The sequence below is a fragment of the Ranitomeya variabilis genome, chromosome 6 (assembly GCF_051348905.1).
Source record: "Ranitomeya variabilis isolate aRanVar5 chromosome 6, aRanVar5.hap1, whole genome shotgun sequence".
NCBI lineage: Eukaryota > Metazoa > Chordata > Amphibia > Anura > Dendrobatidae > Ranitomeya > Ranitomeya variabilis.
In genome coordinates, this window is record NC_135237.1 from 400,789,115 (window position 1) to 400,806,679 (window position 17,565).

The following is a 17,565-nucleotide window of genomic DNA, read 5'->3' on the forward strand; positions in this document are numbered from 1 at the left end:
TATTTTGGTCCACAGTCATGTGAGGTCTTGTTTTTTGCAGGACGAGTTGACGTTTTTACTGTTAATATTTTCGGGCACGTGACATTTTTTGATCACTTTTTATTCCGATTTTTGTGAGGCAGAATGACCAAAAACCGGCTATTCATGAATTTTTGGGGGGCGGTTATACCATTCCATGTTTGGTAAAATTGATAATGCAGTTATAGTTGTTCAGGTCAGTACGATTACAGCGATACCTCATTTATATGATTTTTTTTATGTTTTGGCGCTTTTAGGCTATGTGCACATGTTGCGGATTAGCCTTAGGAATTTCTGGTGCGGATTCTGCCTCTCCTGGCAGAAAACGGAGCTGCGGATTTGTCGAGTTTTTTGTGCGTATCTGCAGCGTTTTTTTGCGGATTTGCTGCCTTTTTTTTACCTCTGCGGATTTCTATAATGGAATAGGTACAAAAACGCTGCAGATTCTCAAAAAAGTAGTGACATGCTACTTCTTTTAAACCGCAGCGGATTTTCTGCAAAGTGTGCACAGATTTTTTTCTCATTGATTTACATTGTACTGTAAATCAATTGCGGATCTGCAGCGTTTCTGCACCGCAAAAAACGCTACGGATCCGCAAGGAGATCCACAACGTGTGCACATAGCCTTATACGATAAAAACTATTTTATAGAAAATAGAATTATTTTTGCATCACTTTATTCTGAGGACTATAACTTTTTTTTTTTTCGCTGATGATGCTGTATGGTGGCTTGTTTTTTACGGGACAAGATGACGTTTTCAGCGGTACCATGGTTATTTATATCAGTCTTTTTGATTGCAAGTTATTCCACTTTGTTCGGCGGTACGATAATAAAGCGTTGTTTTTTGCCTCTTTTTTTACCACGTTCACTGAAGGGGTTAACTAGAGGGACAGTATTATAGGTGGGGTCGTTACGGACGCGGCGATACTAAATATGTGTACTTTTATTTTTTTATTATTTAGATAAAGAAATGTATTTATGGGAACAATATATATTTTTTTTCTTTATTTAGGAATTTCTTTTTAAAGGCTATGTGCACACGTTCAGGATTTTTCGCGCTTTTTTCGCGATAAAGACGCATACATATGCATCCTATCATTTAGAATGTATTCTGCAATTTTTGTGCACATGATGCGTTTTTTTCCGCGAAAAAAAGCATGGCGGTAAAAAAAGCATGTTCATTAATTTTGCAGATTTTTCGCGTTTTTTCCGCTATTTAATGCATTGGGAAAAAACGTGAAGAAAACGCACAAAAAAACGCATAAGAAAGGGCGAAAAAAACACATGCGGATTTCTGGCAGAAATGTCTGGTTTTTGTCTGGAAATTTCTGCAAGAAATCCTGAACGTGTGCACATACCCTTACATGTGTGAATATTTTTTTTTTTACTTTACAACATTGCCCCGGGGGGGGGGGGGGGGGGCATCATGTTATAGGGTCAGATCGCTGATCTGACACTTTGCACAGCACTGTGTCAGATCAGCGATCTGACATGCAGGGCTGCAGGCTTACCAGAGCTTGCTCTGAGCAGGCGCTGGTAAGCCACCTCCCTGCAGGACCCGGATGCAGCCCTGCTGCCATTTTGGATCCAGGGCCTGCAGGGAGAAGGTAGGAGACCCTAGGAGCAACGCGATCACATCGCGTTGCTCCAAGGGTCTCAGGGAAGCACGCAGGGAGACCCTTCCCTGCGCGATGCTTCCCTATACCGCCGGAACACTGCGATCATGTTTGATCGCAGTGTGCCGGGGGTTGATGTGGCAGGGGCGGTCCGTGACTGCTCCTGGCACATAGTGCCGGATGTCAACTGCGATAGTCAGCTGACACCCGGCCGTGCTCCCCCCGTGAGCGCGGCCGATCGCATATGACGTACTATCCCGTCACTGGGAATTAAGTTCCAGGTCACCTTGACGGGATAGTACGTCATATGGGATTAAGGGGTTAAGGGACCCATTGCCTCTCAAAACAGCCCAGGCATGGCATCCTACGTCGCAGGAGAAGATATATGGGGCCACTCAATGCGCTTGAATGTTGATGGTGTGAGGAGATCGGTGCCCTTTACGGGACCTGTCGCCTCTGAAAATCCGCCCAGGTATGGCATCCTATTGCATCGCTTATCCAGACACTCCTTGTCCGGGTGGCTGGCAAATTTTCTATGAGAGAATAAAGTCCTTTGAAGGGTAGCGTGATTCGGAGCAGAGTCTGAGTCCTCGTCAAAATACAGATTGTGGATAACAGCTTCAATAAGACCTGTACGCTAGAGCGAGGAGCGGTGCTCAAGGATGCCAAGGCACATGATAGCTCAGTAGACGTACTACATGCCGTTTTCCAGACACCTGCACATTTCTGGAATGCTGCGGCCTTTACTAGCCAACGGCCCCCTGGTAGGGGGGGCTCCATCTGTCTCAGTCAAAGGAGTCGTGCGGTCCACGGAGGAATTCAGTCGCTTTGGCCAGATGAGCCATGGGTTGCGACAGTGACGAAGTCCACATAGGGGGACTAGGTATACTGGCTCAGTGACAGTGGGGGACTCCTGAGCCTATTTGGGGGACGAGTTATGCAGACTGACAGGAATTACATGTAGCCTTCTATGAGCCCCTTAATATGGCTTCCTACAGAAATTATACAAGGGCTAACTGAGAAGGGGAATAATGCCGCGGACCCTTACCCTGAGCAGATGCGCCCCAGATCTTGTGTCCAGATCTGGGCTCTGATCCTGTGGGCCAGTTCCAGCCCATCCCCTGCAGATTAGAGGGGACGGGTGATTCAGGTGTACGGATCCGGAAGAGGGGGCAGGAAGATGGCCCCCGAGAACACAAAAGGCGCTTCTCGTCCTAAACCAGAAGCGCCAGGATCGTGGGAGGGGCCGCCAAAACGCGCCATCGCGTAGGCTAAATCGCACTGTCCGTCGTTGGCTATAATGGAAGCCTATGGACGCAGGATCCGTCGCTGACCGTCAAACACAGGAATCAAGCGATGTATCCCGTTTTTTCATTTTGAGCATGCCCGGAAGGATTTTTTTTATACCTGAAAATACAGGCAGGAACTGGATGCATTACACACGTTTTCCACTATTTTCACAACATCCGTCGTTACGTCACTTCACTGTATTATGACGCACCCCGAATGACGGAAATGGGAAAGAAGCCTATTGCTATGTGCACACATTGCGGATTTACGGCGGATCCGCAGCGTTTATTACCATGCAGAAACGCTGCAGATCCGCAAGTGAATTACAGTACAATGTAAATCAATGAGAAAAAAATGCTGTGCTAATGGTGCGGAAAATTCCACATGGAAAAGCTGCGGATTAACCCCTTCATGACCTTGGGATTTTCCATTTTTCCGTGTTCGTTTTTCGCTCCCCTCCTTCCCAGAGCCATAACTTTTTTATTTTTCCGTCAATTTGGCCATGTGAGGGCTTATTTTTTACGGGACGAGTTGTACTTTTTAACGACATCATTGGTTTTACCATGTCGTGTACTAGAAAAAGGGAAAAAAATTCCAAGTTCGGTGAAATTGCAAAAAAGTGCAGTCCCACACTTGTTTTTTGTTTGGCTTTTTTGCTAGGTTCATTAAATGCTAAAACTGGCCTGCCATTATGATTCTTCAGGTCATTACAAGTTCATAGACATTTTTCATGATCTGGGGTCTGTTGAGGGCTTATTCTTTTGCATGCCGAGCTGGCGTTTTTAATGATACCATTTCCGTGCAGATACGTTCTTTTGATCGCCCGTTATTGCATTTTAATGCAATGTCATGGCGACCAAAAAAAAGTATTTCTGGCGTTTCAAATTTTTTTCTCGTTACGCCGTTTAGCGATCAGGTTAATGCTTTTTTTTTTTATTGATAGATCGGGCGATTCTGAATGCGGCGATACCAAATATGTTTAGGTTTGATTATTTTTTTATTGATTTATTTTGAAGGGGGCGAAAGGGGGGTGATTTAATTTTTCATATTTTTTTCACATTTTTTTTTTTTTTTTTTTTTTTTACTTTTGCCATGTTTTAATAGCCTCCATGGGAGGCTAGAAGCTGGCACAACACAATCGGCTCTGCTACATAGCAGCGATCTGATGTTCGCTGCTATGTAGCAGAAATGCAGGTGTGCTATGAGCGCCGACCACAGGGTGGCGCTCACAGCTGCCGGGGATCAGTAACCATAGAGGTCTCAAGGACCTCTATGGTTACCATCCAGAAGCATCGCCGACCTCCGATCATGTGACGGGGGTCGGCGATGCGCTCATTTCCGGCCGCCCGGCCGGTAGTGCCGGTTAAATGCTGCTGTCTGCGTTTGACAGCGGCATTTAATTAGTTAATAGCGGCGGGTGAATCGCGATTTCACCCGCCGCTATTGCGGGCACATGTCAGCTGTTCAAAACAGCTGACATGTCCCGGCTTTGATGCGGGCTCACCGCGGAGCCCTGCATCAAAGCAGGGGATCTGACCTCGGATGTACTATCCCGTCCGAGGTCAGAAAGGGGTTAAAAGAAGGAGCATGTCACTTCTTTTGTGCGGATCAGCAGTGATTTTGTACCCATTCCATTATAGAAATCCGCAGGGGTAAAAACGCATAAAATCCGCATAAAAATGCGTCAAATTCGCACCTGCGTTTTCTGCCAAGAGATGCAGAATCCGCACAAAACATTCCAGAGGCAAATCTGCAGCGTGTGCACATAGCCTTACTGGCAGGAGAATCAGCCACTACTCTGTGCCGGGTAGGTACCAACTACTTGCCCGTTATTGTTTTTTCTATGTGCTTAAAAACTAAAATAAAAACCCTCGATTAACCCTTTACACACACCATGAAAGTACTCAACATACAATGATTGAGGGGGACAGGATGCAGCAGTATCAGAATCAATAGTCAGAATGGGGAACTTAAATCCCCCATTAGACTGCACGTGCACTGCCAGTCAAACGAGATGGTGTGGGGGAGTAAAGGTTGCTCTATTCTGGCGATCTGTGCAGGTCCCAATGACCAGACCATCACTGTCTATACACAGCACAACAATAACAAAAAAAAAAGTTTTCATCTGCTACTGGTTGAAAACCATGTGTCCTACACAAAATTGAGTGTGCATATTCCAAATCCAAAGTCAAAATTATTATAACACGTCAGGAAATTGTGTTATGCATAAGTTTGGCCAAATAAATTAAGCACCTGGAAAGCATTGAGTAATTTTGCACAGAACAAGTTTTACTCCGACAATCACCAGATCTACATCAAAGTTTTTGTAGTAAACAGTATATCAAAATGTAAATGAATAACAAAAATTACTAAAAATCTCGTATTCCAATTTAAAGGCTCATACTCACTTGCGTGAAATACGGCAGAGTCTCGCAGGTTAAATCCCGGCTCTGCCGTCGGCAATACATGGAGCTGCACGCTCCACTCCCAAGTGCCGGCGGCAGAGCCGGGTGTTACCATGCGAGACTCGGCCGTATTTCACGCAAGTGAGTATGAGTCCAAAAAGTCTTACTTGAGCAAGGCCCAGTCCTGCTACCTGTGCTTCAGACATCTGCTTTTGCCCTTGTGAGAAGTCACATGTGCCCTTTGCAAAAAAAACAGCAGTAATCCCATCTTATGTTGGGATTCCAGTGACCTGGATAACTGTTCTCCAGTGTAGAAATATCTTTATGAAACCTCTCTCCCTGTTCATCACTTAGGCTACGTTCACATTTGCGGTGTGCGCCGCAGCGTCGTCGCCGCACCAAAACGCATGCGGCGTGCGGCCCTATCTTTAACATTGGGGCCGCATGGCGCCGCATGTACATGCGTTGTCATGCGTTTTGGTGCGTTGTACGCCGCATGCGGCGTTAGGGCGCACCTGTCAGGGCGCGGCAAACGCAACATGTTGCATTTTTTGGGCGGCGCAGACTTTGGAAAAAACGCATGCGTCGTGTTTGCGTCGTGTTTGCGTCGTCGATGCGGCTTTTTTCCCATTGACTTGTATTGACAACGCAGACGACGCAAGTACTTGCGTCGTGGTGCGTTGTACGACGCATGCGTTTTCCAATAAAAAATGCAAAACATTGTCTAGACTTTTGTCTAGACCAAAAAAAAACACTATATACGGTATATATATAAAAAAAGGGGTTTGGCATTGTCTTTCACAAGGCTATTCACTACAGACAAGACTGAGAGGAGAATCTGCTTTCCAAACCTGTAAGTATATATTTCTCTTTGCATATTTTTTAATTTGGATTTAATTTGTGCAATGTTTGGTCTGTGCTATTGTACGGTTATGGCACTGTGGGTTGTTAGTGAAAAATTGTGTTTTTTAATCTTGTTTTGATGTACTTCTGGCGTTATATGATGGCGTTTATTGTCACCGGCCTTGCTTGGTTTTGGATTGGTTTTATGGATTTGGGGTTGTTCTGGTGTCATGCGGTTGTTCAATGTCTTTAAATTTGGCAGATTTTTATGTTAAATTTCTGTTGCATGTTTTTCTGGTTTCTATTGTTGGGGGTATCCGTATGGCATTTTCTTGGCTCATGTCTTGCTGTGTTTTATGCTGTTGGCATTTTTTTTTCTTTCCTTGAGTGTCTTTTCTTGCTGGTGGGGGGGCTGCATTTATGATGTTTCATTTGTATTGTATTGTTCTGTGCTGCTATGCCATTCTATTTTCAATTGTATTTTCCCTTTTTTTTTTTTTTTTTAACTGATGGTTTTATGTCGTTTTCCCCATGGCTTCCGTATGTATCTCCTTTCTTGAATGTTTCCATTGAGAAGTGTGTAGTATGGCCTCTTTTTTTTTTTTTTAGTTGGGGGCCTTTTTTTTAAAATTTATTGTGTTTTCTTTTCATTTGGACTATGTTTTATCTTTTGGGTTGCTGTATATTGTAACAGCGGTTGTCCCGTAATGTTTATTGCTTAGTATCTAGAATGTTATTTAGCGCCTTTTTCTTATGTATTTTGGTGGATGTCACCAGATGGTGTTGTTTTGGATTATGTCTTGTTGTAATTGTAAATTATGGCGTTCATAAGTTGGCTTTATTTCATTGTGCCTTTTTTTTTTCCAGTAGAAATTTTTTGGTGTCTATTTTTTCTGAATTTTATTTGGTTCTATTCTTGTATTGTTTCTTCTATTGTATTCTCTTGCAATGTATGGCGTTGTGGTGTCGCTTTTTGAGTTTGCATTGTCCTATCAGTCAACAGTCATTTGTGGTTGTTTTAATGTTTTGGGCCTATTTTACTGTATGTGGCATTGGATGTAATTTTTTGCTCATTTTTTTCATTGCAGAACAAACTTGCAAGAATGCCAAGTTCTTCGGAGCATAGCCAATCGGCGCGGGGGAGTGCGGTGAGTAATTATGTCTAGTTGCTTACAATTCGCTGCCATTTGTAGCATTGACAATAATTTTTGTATACAATTCTTCAAGGCTTCTTCAAGTGAGGGGGAAGACGGTCAGCGGGAGCAGAGAGATCGGGGCCAAGATGTGGCGTCAGGCCGGCGAGTGAGTATTTTTTTTCTTTATTTATTTTTTTTTCAGTAGCATCCTGCTGTGAGGAACATTACATTTGAGGAGCATCCTGCTTTCACTAGGGATGTTTACTAAGCTTAGGCCCCCGTCACACATAGCGAGATCGCTAGCGAGATCGCTGCTGAGTCACTAGTTTTGTGACGCAACAGCGACCTCAGTAGCGATCTCGCTATGTGTGACACGTACCAGCGATCAGGCCCCTGCTTTGAGATCGCTGGCCGTGTTGGAATGGCCTGGGCCGTTTTTTGGTCGTTGAGGTCCCGCTGACATCGCTGAATCGGTGTGTGTGACACCGATCCAGCGATGTCTTCACTGGTAACCAGGGTAAACATCGGGTTACTAAGCGCAGGGCCGCGCTTAGTAACCCGATGTTTACCCTGGTTACCAGCGTAAATGTAAAAAAAACAAACAGTACATACTCACCATCTGATGTCCGTCAGGTCCCTTGCCGTCTGCTTCCTGCTCTGACTGAGTGCCGCCGTACAGTGAGAGCAGAGTGCAGCGGTGACGTCACCGCTATGATCTGCTCTCACTTTCCGGCCGGCAGACAGTCAGAGCGGGAAGCAGACGGCAAGGGACCTGACGGACACCGAAAGGCGAGTATGTACTGATGGTTTTTTTTGGTAACCAGGGTAAACATCGGGTTACTAAGCGCGGCCCTGCACTTAGTAACCCGATGTTTACCCTGGTTACCCGGGTGCTGCAGGGGGACATCGGCATCGTTGAAGACAGTTTCAACGATGCCGAAGTCGTTCCCCTGATCGTTGGTCGCTGGAGAGCTGTCTGTGTGACAGCTCCCCAGCGACCACACAACGACTCACCAACGATCACGGCCAGGTCGTATCGCTGGTCGTGATCGTTGGTAAATCGCTATGTGAGACGGGGCCTTTGTACATTATAGATTTTCAGGGCAGCAAGTATTGGGGGAAGGTAAAATAAAGTTGAACTCCCTGCACACAAACATTCCAAAACACAGGTGTAGAAAACATCAATATACATACATCAAATGGCAAAGGATAGGGCAAAGGTACCTATCATTCCAGGTACTGGTGGTTGTTATTATTTGCATATTTTTAACCTATTTGTTTTCTAATTTTTCTAGGTTTCACAACGGGACCAAGGAGACAGTGGCATAGATGTGGAGCTCCTGATCTCCAGCATCCAGGAGCGTGGCCCGTTGTGGGACAGCCGTGACCCTCGGCACATGGACCAGGTGGTGTCGAGGAGTTTGTGGGCAGAGGTGGCAAAGTCGCTGTGGGATGGCTTTGACAGTGCCTCAGCGAAGGCCAAAGGCAACTTTAGTGAGTATTGCAGATACGCTGCTATGACCCATCTTGCCAGGATAAACACAACCGTGTGTGATGCGATCAACGCCTAAACTTTGCATCGCTCACGGTTGTTTTATCCTTTTAAAATGCTAAATATGTAACCATTTTTTTGTCTTTACATTCACAGTGAAAAAGTTGAGGACCAGATGGCGATCCATGAAGGACCGTTTCAATAAGGGGATCCGTGCTGCGGAGGAGCAAGCTCGGAGTGGTGCTGCTGCGTCCAAGTCGGTGCCGTACAAATACAACAGGGCCCTCCAGTTCCTAAGACCGGTCCTTACCCGCCGACAGTAAGTATTTTGGCCACATAACATATTGCACAGCCACATTGTACATTGCCCAGACACATAGCATATTGCACAGCCACATAGTACATTGCCCAGCCACGTACATTGTGCATCCACATAGTAGATTGCCAGGCCACTATATAGCAGCCACATAGTACACGTTCTAGCTACATATACACATAGTATATTTCCAAAGGAACATAGTGTATTGGCCATCCATGTAGTCATTGTAGCATTTTGGCCATCCTTTTACCCTAGTGGAATGGTATATAGCCCATTAGTAATTTTTTGGTTAGGCGTGAGTCATTGTAGTCCATGACAGGTTACGTTCTGAGTCAGGGTAGTTCTGATCGCATGAATAATGATGACGTCTGGATCACATGATCCTAACGTCATGGCCGTTCCTGCGATCAGATCAGCAAAGTGTATTTATTTTTTTATTTTTTTTTATAAATGTTTTTTTTTAATTTAAATTTTTTACTAATTTTGCGGCATAGGCAGCATCAAGAAAGATTTTTTTTTTTTTAAATGTTTTAAAACGATGACAGAGGTATGCATTGACTTTTGCAGCGGGAATGACCAGTCATTTTCTACCGTAGGTATGTCCATGATTGTTATCGTCAGCCCTAATGGTCAGCTGGCGGTAACAATCAGCAATTTATTATAGGCAACACAGACTGTGAGAGGGGATTGTAATGTATTGATGTGTCATGTAATGTTAATTTTTTAACAGGAGTTGGCGTATGTGATAGGTTATTAATTGAAGACTAATTTTTTCCTTATCTTTTCACAGGACACACAGCAGCACCCTCCAGCGAGCTCCCCCCTGTGAAGCGGAACTTCATGGATCGCCATCTGACCCGTCACAGCCCTCCCACAGCGACAGCAGGCTTGCACCACCATCATCTGGAGAACCGGCTGCCGGTACATCAGGTTTTCCCCTGCCCGAGGCCTCTGGCGCACCTTCGTTCGGGAATTCCCGACAGCGCCAGCGGGCCTCGGACAGGTCAGTCATGCCCGAATTTTTGCACTTGGGCACGGTGTTCCAGAACGGTTTCAAGGCGTTGAGCGATAAAATGTCCAGTATGGAACGGCGCCTTGAAATCCTGGAAGCCGAGCTCTCAAATCCGGCAAAGCATTTTTTAAGCACAATTGCTAAAGGCATGGTGGAAAACCTTACGCCGGAACTCCAGATTTCGGTGATGCAGGACTGCAACAATTCCTACGTGAGGGCTCTGCAGCAGTCTCGGCGCATGCAGTCAGCGACACTGCCAGTAGTACCGTCGCTGGCTAGCATGACTCCGACTACTGCTGCAGAGCCACTCCAGCCAACCCACCCTGGTCCAAGTGCCGAGCGACGCCACCACAGGCACCATAGCAGTGTGCCGCCGACTTCTGCTCCTGCCAGGCCCTCATCCTCCCGCAGCCATCATTCTAGGGGAGATCGTGGAAAAAAAAGAAAAAGAAAACAGAAAAGCAAGAGGACACGCACTGAGGCTCTGGCTGCTCCAGTACAAACAACAAGTAGACGTAGGGGCTCTAGCCGCAGTAGGAGCAGCCAGAGCCAACCAAGAACCTCACAAAGGCTCGTGTTGCCTCCTCCCTCCCCTGCAGAGGTGGCGGTTTGCTCCCCATTAGACCTGCCATCCAGCCTCCTGGACTATAGGTCCACATCCTCCTCCTCCTCCTTGTCGTCGTCATCCTCATTTTCCGCTCCCCATTCCGAAAAAGATACATACCATTCCCCCTTTGTGGCACAGGTTGATACCCCCTAAGTTTATTTCCCCTTTTTTTTTTCTGTTTCCCCCCAATAAAAAATTTTGGTTGTAATACAATATTTGCTCTTATTTACCTGTATACTTCTCAGCAAGTCACACCGTGCGCCGTCTACACATATTTTGTGCTTCAAACAACTCATATATGCAATGTCAGACACTATTTTTACCATTTTTATTTTGCCTTTTTTGGTGTGTCTCTCATTGCTGTATGAGGTGTTCACAAACAATAAAAGTGTATGAGGTGTTTTCAATCACTAAGGCTATGTGTCCACGCTCAGGATTGCATGAGGATTTGGTCATGATTTTACATAAGTATTTGTAACCCAAAACCAGGAGTGGGTGATAAATACAGAAGTGGAGCATATGTTTCTATTCCACTTTGCCTCTAATTGTTCCACTCCTGGTTTTGTATTACAAATACTGAAGAAAAATCGTGACAAAATCATCATGCAATCCTGAACGTGGACACATACCGTAAAGGTACCTTCACACTTAGCAATGCTGCAGCGAAACATACAATGATGCAGATCACTGCAGCATCGCTATTTGGTCGCTGGAGAGCTGTCTGTGTGACAGCTCTCCAGCGACCAACGATGCCGAGGTCCCCGGGTAACCAGGGTAAACATCAGGTTGTTAAGCGCAGGCCGCCGCGCTTCCGATGATTACCCTGGTTACCAGTGTTAAATGTAAATAAAACAACAGTACATACACTCAGAATTGCGTCCCCCGGCGTCCGCTTCCCTGCCCTGACTGAGTGACGGCCCTAACAGCAGAGCGGTCACATCACCGCTGTGCTGTGCATTCACTTTCCGGCCGGCGCTCAGTCAGTGCAGGAAGCATACGCCGGGGGACGCGAAGATGAGTATATGTACTGTTTTTTTTAAAAACTTTCACACTGGGAAACAGGGTAAATATCAGTTTACTATGCGCCGCCCTACGCTTAGTAACCCGATATTTACCCTGATTACCATTGTAAAACATCGCTGGTATCGTTGATTTTGCTGTCAAACACAACGATACACGGCGATCTGACAAACAAATAAATATGTTATATGGTATGGTATAAATTTTGTCTTTGAAGCAGGGTAGAAAACTTAAGAAAATTTTTTTATTAAAACACAACATTTTAAAAACAAAGGGTTCCAAGTTTTTTAGATAAGGCACATTACATTGGTGAACTATTTTTAGCATAGTCACACCAGAATACAGTCCAACAGTTTACTACACCATTGTATCTTGCCATGACAGACGGCCAACATCTGACACAAAATAGGCCGCAAGACGATCCCTCATCTGCGCAATTTCCACACTTGTCCTCAGAGGATGATCATGGAAATTGGGCAATGGGTTGGCTATGGTTTCATCGAGATCAACGTTCAGTCTCTCTTTGGCCAGAATAAAATTGTGGAGAACCACACACGCCTTCACCACCTCATCCACTGTCTCAGTTTTCAGATTAATGGCGGATCCTAATATCCGCCATTTTGAGACAAGGATGCCAAAGGCGCACTCCACAGTCCTTCTGGCCCTGGACAGTCTGTAATTGAACACCCTTTTCGTATGGTCCAAGCCCCGACTGGAGTAGGGTTTCAATAGGTTGGCAGACATTTGGAATGCCTCATCCCCAACCACAACAAATGGCATCGCAGGGCCTTCGGTGTGGGGAAGAGGTCGTGGCTGGGGGAAATTGAAATTGTTGCCATATAATTTTTGGCCCATATCCGAGTCTTTAAATGTGCGCAAGTCATTTGAACGGCCAAACGCACCAATGTCGACTGCGAGAAAACGGCAGTCCGCACCGGCAATTGCCATCAGCACAGTGGAAAAATATTTTTTGTAGTTGTAGAAAAGGGATCCACTTTTCCCTGGCTTGGTAATCCGTATGTGCTTGCCATCCACCGCGCCAATACAGTTTGGAAACGAACACACTTCCTCAAATTTCTCGGCGTTGGCCAACCAGATATCGCTTGTAGGGACGGGTAAAAATTCTTCCCGGAGATTATCCCACAAAGCGCGGCAGGTCTCAGCAATAATTCCGGAGAGAGTGGAGACTCCAATCCGGAACTGAAATTGAAGGGATCGCAAGGTCTCTCCGGTAGCCAGGAAACTGCCAAGAAGATAAAGAAATTACATTAGTACATTGCAATTTATAAAAGTACATTGACCATACCACCCCCAACAAAAATTAAGAAAAAAAAAAAAAAAAAAGGGAAGATGTGAACGTAGCCGAACATATCTCAGTCATTCAAACAGCTACGTACCGTAGAGTCACCAGCAGCCGCTCCTCTGCGGATATAGCTCTCCGGAGCTGAGTATCCTGCCTGCTAATGGCTCCTTCCACCCGACGCAGAAGATACCAGAAGCTCTCCTGAGACATCCTGGTGTACTCGAAATATTTCTCCAGGTTCTCATTCAGTTCGCCAAACAAGCTATGGTATGCTCCACGGCTCTCCCGGACTTCCAAGATAGGGTGTATCCAAAATCGGCGATTAATCCATCTCCGTTTTTCTCTTTCTCTTTGATGAGCACAGGCGACAGCATAGGCATGAGCCAAGGCAAATTCCATCTCCATATCCATGACGATACTGTCCATGGGACGCTCCATCATGAATACCAGCAAAATGGGAGGAATTCATGTCTGCCATGGTATATATACACAATTACATAAACACCAACCCTCTTCTAGCCATTGGTGGCCCTTATCTATTGTGTAGACACTTTTTTTTGTGGGTGGGATGAAGAATGACTCACTGCACAAAAAACGCATGCGGCGCAAAACGCTGCGTTTTTTTGTTGAAAACGCAACTGCGTTTACAAAAAACGCTGCGTTTTGCGCCGCATGCGTTGAAAGCATGCGGCGCAAAACGCAGCGTTGTGCATGCGTTTTGCTGCGTTTTTGTTTGCGTTGTGCGTTGCGGCGACGACGCTGCGGCGCACAACGCAAATGTGAACGTAGCTTTACTTGTGCCAAATTGGGTGGAAAACGTCAAGATGGGAATGTAAGAAATTAATTTCTAATGACATTGGGCATAGTAATAGTACGCCGATGTCAGAAGCCCCCGGTCCGGTTCAAGGAGAGAAAGCACATCCGCAAAATGCACGATGGGGTGTCTGTGGTACTGTGAACAGGCGTTAATACTGCACCTGTGGGCAAGCTTTAACATATATTCTTTACTTTGTGGTTTGTCTTAGGCCACGTTCACACTTTGCGGCCTGCTCTGGGGGTTAATCCCGCAGCGGAATTGATTAATCTGCAGGGCAAAACCGCTGCGGTTATCCCTGCAGATTTATCGCGGTTTGTTCCGCGGTTTCCACTGCAGGTTTCCGCCTATACTATTGATGCTGCATATGCAGCAATATGCAGCATCAATAGTAATGTAAAAAATAATAAAAATTGGTTATACTCACCCTCTGATGTCCGGATCTCCCCGCTGCTGCAGGCGGCTGTGCCGACAAGGACCTTCGTGACGTCACGGTCATGTGACCGCGGCGTCATCACGGTCATGTGACCGCGACGTCACCACAGGTCCTGCTCGCACAGCAACTGAGACAGGACGCCGCGGGCAGCGCTGAGAGGTGAGTATAGCATCATTTTTTATTTTAATTCTTTTTTTTTTACACCAAAATATGGTTCCCAGTGCCTAGAGGAGAGTCTCCTCTCCTCCACCCCGGGTACCATCTGCACATTATCCGCTTAACTTCCCGCAACGTGGGCACAGCCCCATGCGGAAAGTGAGCGGATCAATGCATTTCTATGGGTGCAGAATCGCTGCGATTCTGCACCAAGAAGTGACATGCTCCTTTTTTTCCGCAGAAAAGCCACGCGGCTTTTTCCGCGGAAATCCGCAGCGTGGGCACAGCGGGTTTTGTTTTCCATAGGGTAACATTGTACTGTACCCTGCATGGAAAACTGCTGTGTCAAGTCCGCTGCGGATCCGCGGCAAAACCCGCAAAGTGTGAACGTAGCCTTAATGGTCACTACGATTTATACAGTATGCATTTTGTTACAATTTTGACAACCCGGGTTTCTTTAGGACCACTCATTTTTACTTGAGTATTTTCCACTTTTATTTGAGCCCTCCTACATGTCTCATGTTCAAACCCTTAACTCGTGTCTTCTTTGTAAGGCTAGGTTCACATTGCGTTTAAGCAGCCCGTTCAAAACATGCATTAAATGAGCTGCGTTAACGCAAGTGCCGACATGCCAGCGCGCTAGCGCAGATAGAGCTAGCAGATGCTCTATCTGCGCTAGCCGTGACGGACCCGGAAACGCTGCAGCCCGCGTCCCAGGATCCGTCACTCAATGACGGCACATCCCTAGCACATGTTGGATTTTGGGCCTGCGCAAACGATGCGTCTGACATAGGGCTTAATGGCGGCGTTAACGGAACGGACTGCGTTATGCCACGGTGTAACGCAGTCCGTCTAACGGACTGGGGAAACGTAGTGTGAACCCAGCCTAACATGTAATAATTTTTTAATAAAATGTCTACTATTCTTATATGCAACCAAGAGAGTGGGTACTAAAAGTATCCACACACACCACTAGGGAGAGAGCAATACTAAAATATTAAATTTTATTCAAAAGAGTATAATACAAAATATAAAATATCATGAATCACAAGTATTATGAAACAAGAGGTACATAAGAGAAAAAGTTACTCAAGCAAGATGAAAAGTGGTAAAGTGGAGTAGCAGCAGGCTATGCTTTTGGACGGCTTTGTAGTTATTCTTATATACCTCCTTTGAGTGGTGTGTTTTGGATACCTTGTATTTGCTTTTTAGGGTAAGTTCACACAGGGCGCTTTTGGTGCATTTTTATACTAATTTTCAGCTGCTTTTTACATTACCAGCAAAGCCTATGAGATTTCAGAAATCTCATGCACACACATTACAGTGTTTGACACGCTGTCATATGCATGACAGTGCAGCAAACACCGCTTCTGATCGGCGGGAAATCATCAGAGAGCCGCACTTTCCACGCTGTCAGATGACATCGGGGAGTGCTCAGCTGTGATCGGAGGTATAAACTTTAGCTCCGATCACCGGCGTCAGCTGATGGGACTACTGCTCCTATCATCTGACACCTACAGCTGATAATTACAGTGACAGCAGGAGCAGCCGATGGGAGTTTTCATCTGCAGCTCCAGCACTATAAATAATTAAAAAAAAAAAAAAAAAAAAACGGTGTGGGTTCCCCCCTAATTTTGATAACCAGCCAGACAAAACACAGCAATCCCCCCGCTGTCAGCAAGGCTAGTTATCAAGAATAGAGGGGTCCTCACGTGCCACAACCTTTGTCCCTCTTTCCCTTCTTCAAAAGTTGGAAGGAATGGTACTACCACTTGCAAGTGTGACCCCGGCCTAATACTGAGCCTGTTTTATTAGGACTCCCGCAGATCATAGACCAAAGTTTCCTAAAGAAAGGACCACCCCTTTAATTCCAGAGAAACAGGTGATGGGTGGCAGCGCTATCAGCAGGGTGTGCGGACACATGGAGCTGTGCTATGGCTGCAGTCACGGAGCACTGGCATCTCTGTAGTACAACCGCACATGCGCACACCACAGGGCTTTTCTTTGGGAGGTCGCAGGAGAAAGTTCCCAGCTCCCCGTGCACTGCACAAGAGCCGCACACCAGGCCTGCCGCCATGTACGAGTCCCTGTCAGCGGGGGCGCAGGACACGGAGGACTGGAGTAGCCGAGACTACACAGCAGCCGCTGTACCCGACGTAAGGACGCGCGTCCACACACCGCGTTACGTACAGACACTCCCCCACCTCCCATGGCCAGACTCCTGGCACAAGAAAGTTGTCAGCTCCGTGCAGCCGCACACCCGGCCGGTACAACCCGCTCGGCGCAGTCATATATACCTGGCTAGCAGCGCCGGCTCCCGGGAGAGCGCACCGGAAACTCCCTCAGGACGCGGGAGAGCGAGCACAACACTCTCCGGTCCGCCGCTGTGAGCGCTCAGCTGTGGGGGGCGGAGCAACTGTACAAAAACTGCAGCGCGCGTCACCCTGCTGTCCCATACTGGCAGGGGGCGGAGTCAGAGGACAGTGTGGGGCCAGTGGCAGCGAGGTGGGAGGGGCTTAGCTGTCCTGCTGCCAAGAAAAGGAGCTAGTAACAGTGGAGCATGCGCATTACATACATAACGGCCGGTGGTATGTTTATCAGATGCTTGCAACCGCAGCACGCCGCCTCCAGGCCAGGGGGCGACGTCCATAGTTGTGCAGTGGTGGCTGAAAGTCCCGACAATGGCTACTTTCACACTTCCGTCTTTATAAAGACATTGCAATGCGTCGTTCTGTGCAAAAAACGCATCCTGCAAAATTGCCCGCAGGATGGGTTTTTTGCACATAAACTTGTATTACTGACACATCGTGAAGTATGGACACACGTTCCATACGTCGTGCACTGGATGCGTCGGTAATTGGCGGGCCGTAGTATCAAAAAAGTTCAATGCAACGTTTTTTTTGTGCGACGGGTCTGCCATTTTCGACCGCGCTTGCGCGGCTGAAACTCCGCCCCCTCCTCCCTGGAACAATGGGCAGCGGATGCGTCGTAAAACTGCATAATTGTGCACAACGTCCGTCAGGCCGATGGTTTGCGACGGCCCCGTACCGACGGATGTGTGAAAGTAGCAAATGGCGCACATACACTTTGCTGCTTC

The 17,565-nt window shown here is 46.5% G+C and overlaps 2 protein-coding genes across 3 annotated transcripts in view; one reads left to right on the top strand and one right to left on the bottom strand.

The window, feature by feature from the left end:
- The window catches only part of CEP192 (centrosomal protein 192), a 241,915-nt gene extending 225,010 nt beyond the window's left edge, over positions 1 to 16,905 (bottom strand). For both annotated transcript variants that reach the window (XM_077270146.1, XM_077270147.1), the window contains exon 1: positions 16,766 to 16,905. The gene's annotated coding sequence lies outside the window, so the exon portion shown is untranslated. The remainder of the gene's footprint in view (positions 1 to 16,765) is intronic.
- Positions 8,338 to 15,685, top strand: LOC143783290 (uncharacterized). The gene is made up of 4 exons (XM_077271698.1): positions 8,338 to 8,803; positions 8,958 to 9,120; positions 9,911 to 10,563; positions 15,681 to 15,685. Exons 1-4 carry the CDS (start codon positions 8,707 to 8,709, stop codon positions 15,683 to 15,685), a joined length of 918 nt encoding a protein of 305 aa, XP_077127813.1. The 5' UTR covers positions 8,338 to 8,706.
- Positions 16,906 to 17,565: the final 660 nt, after the last annotated feature.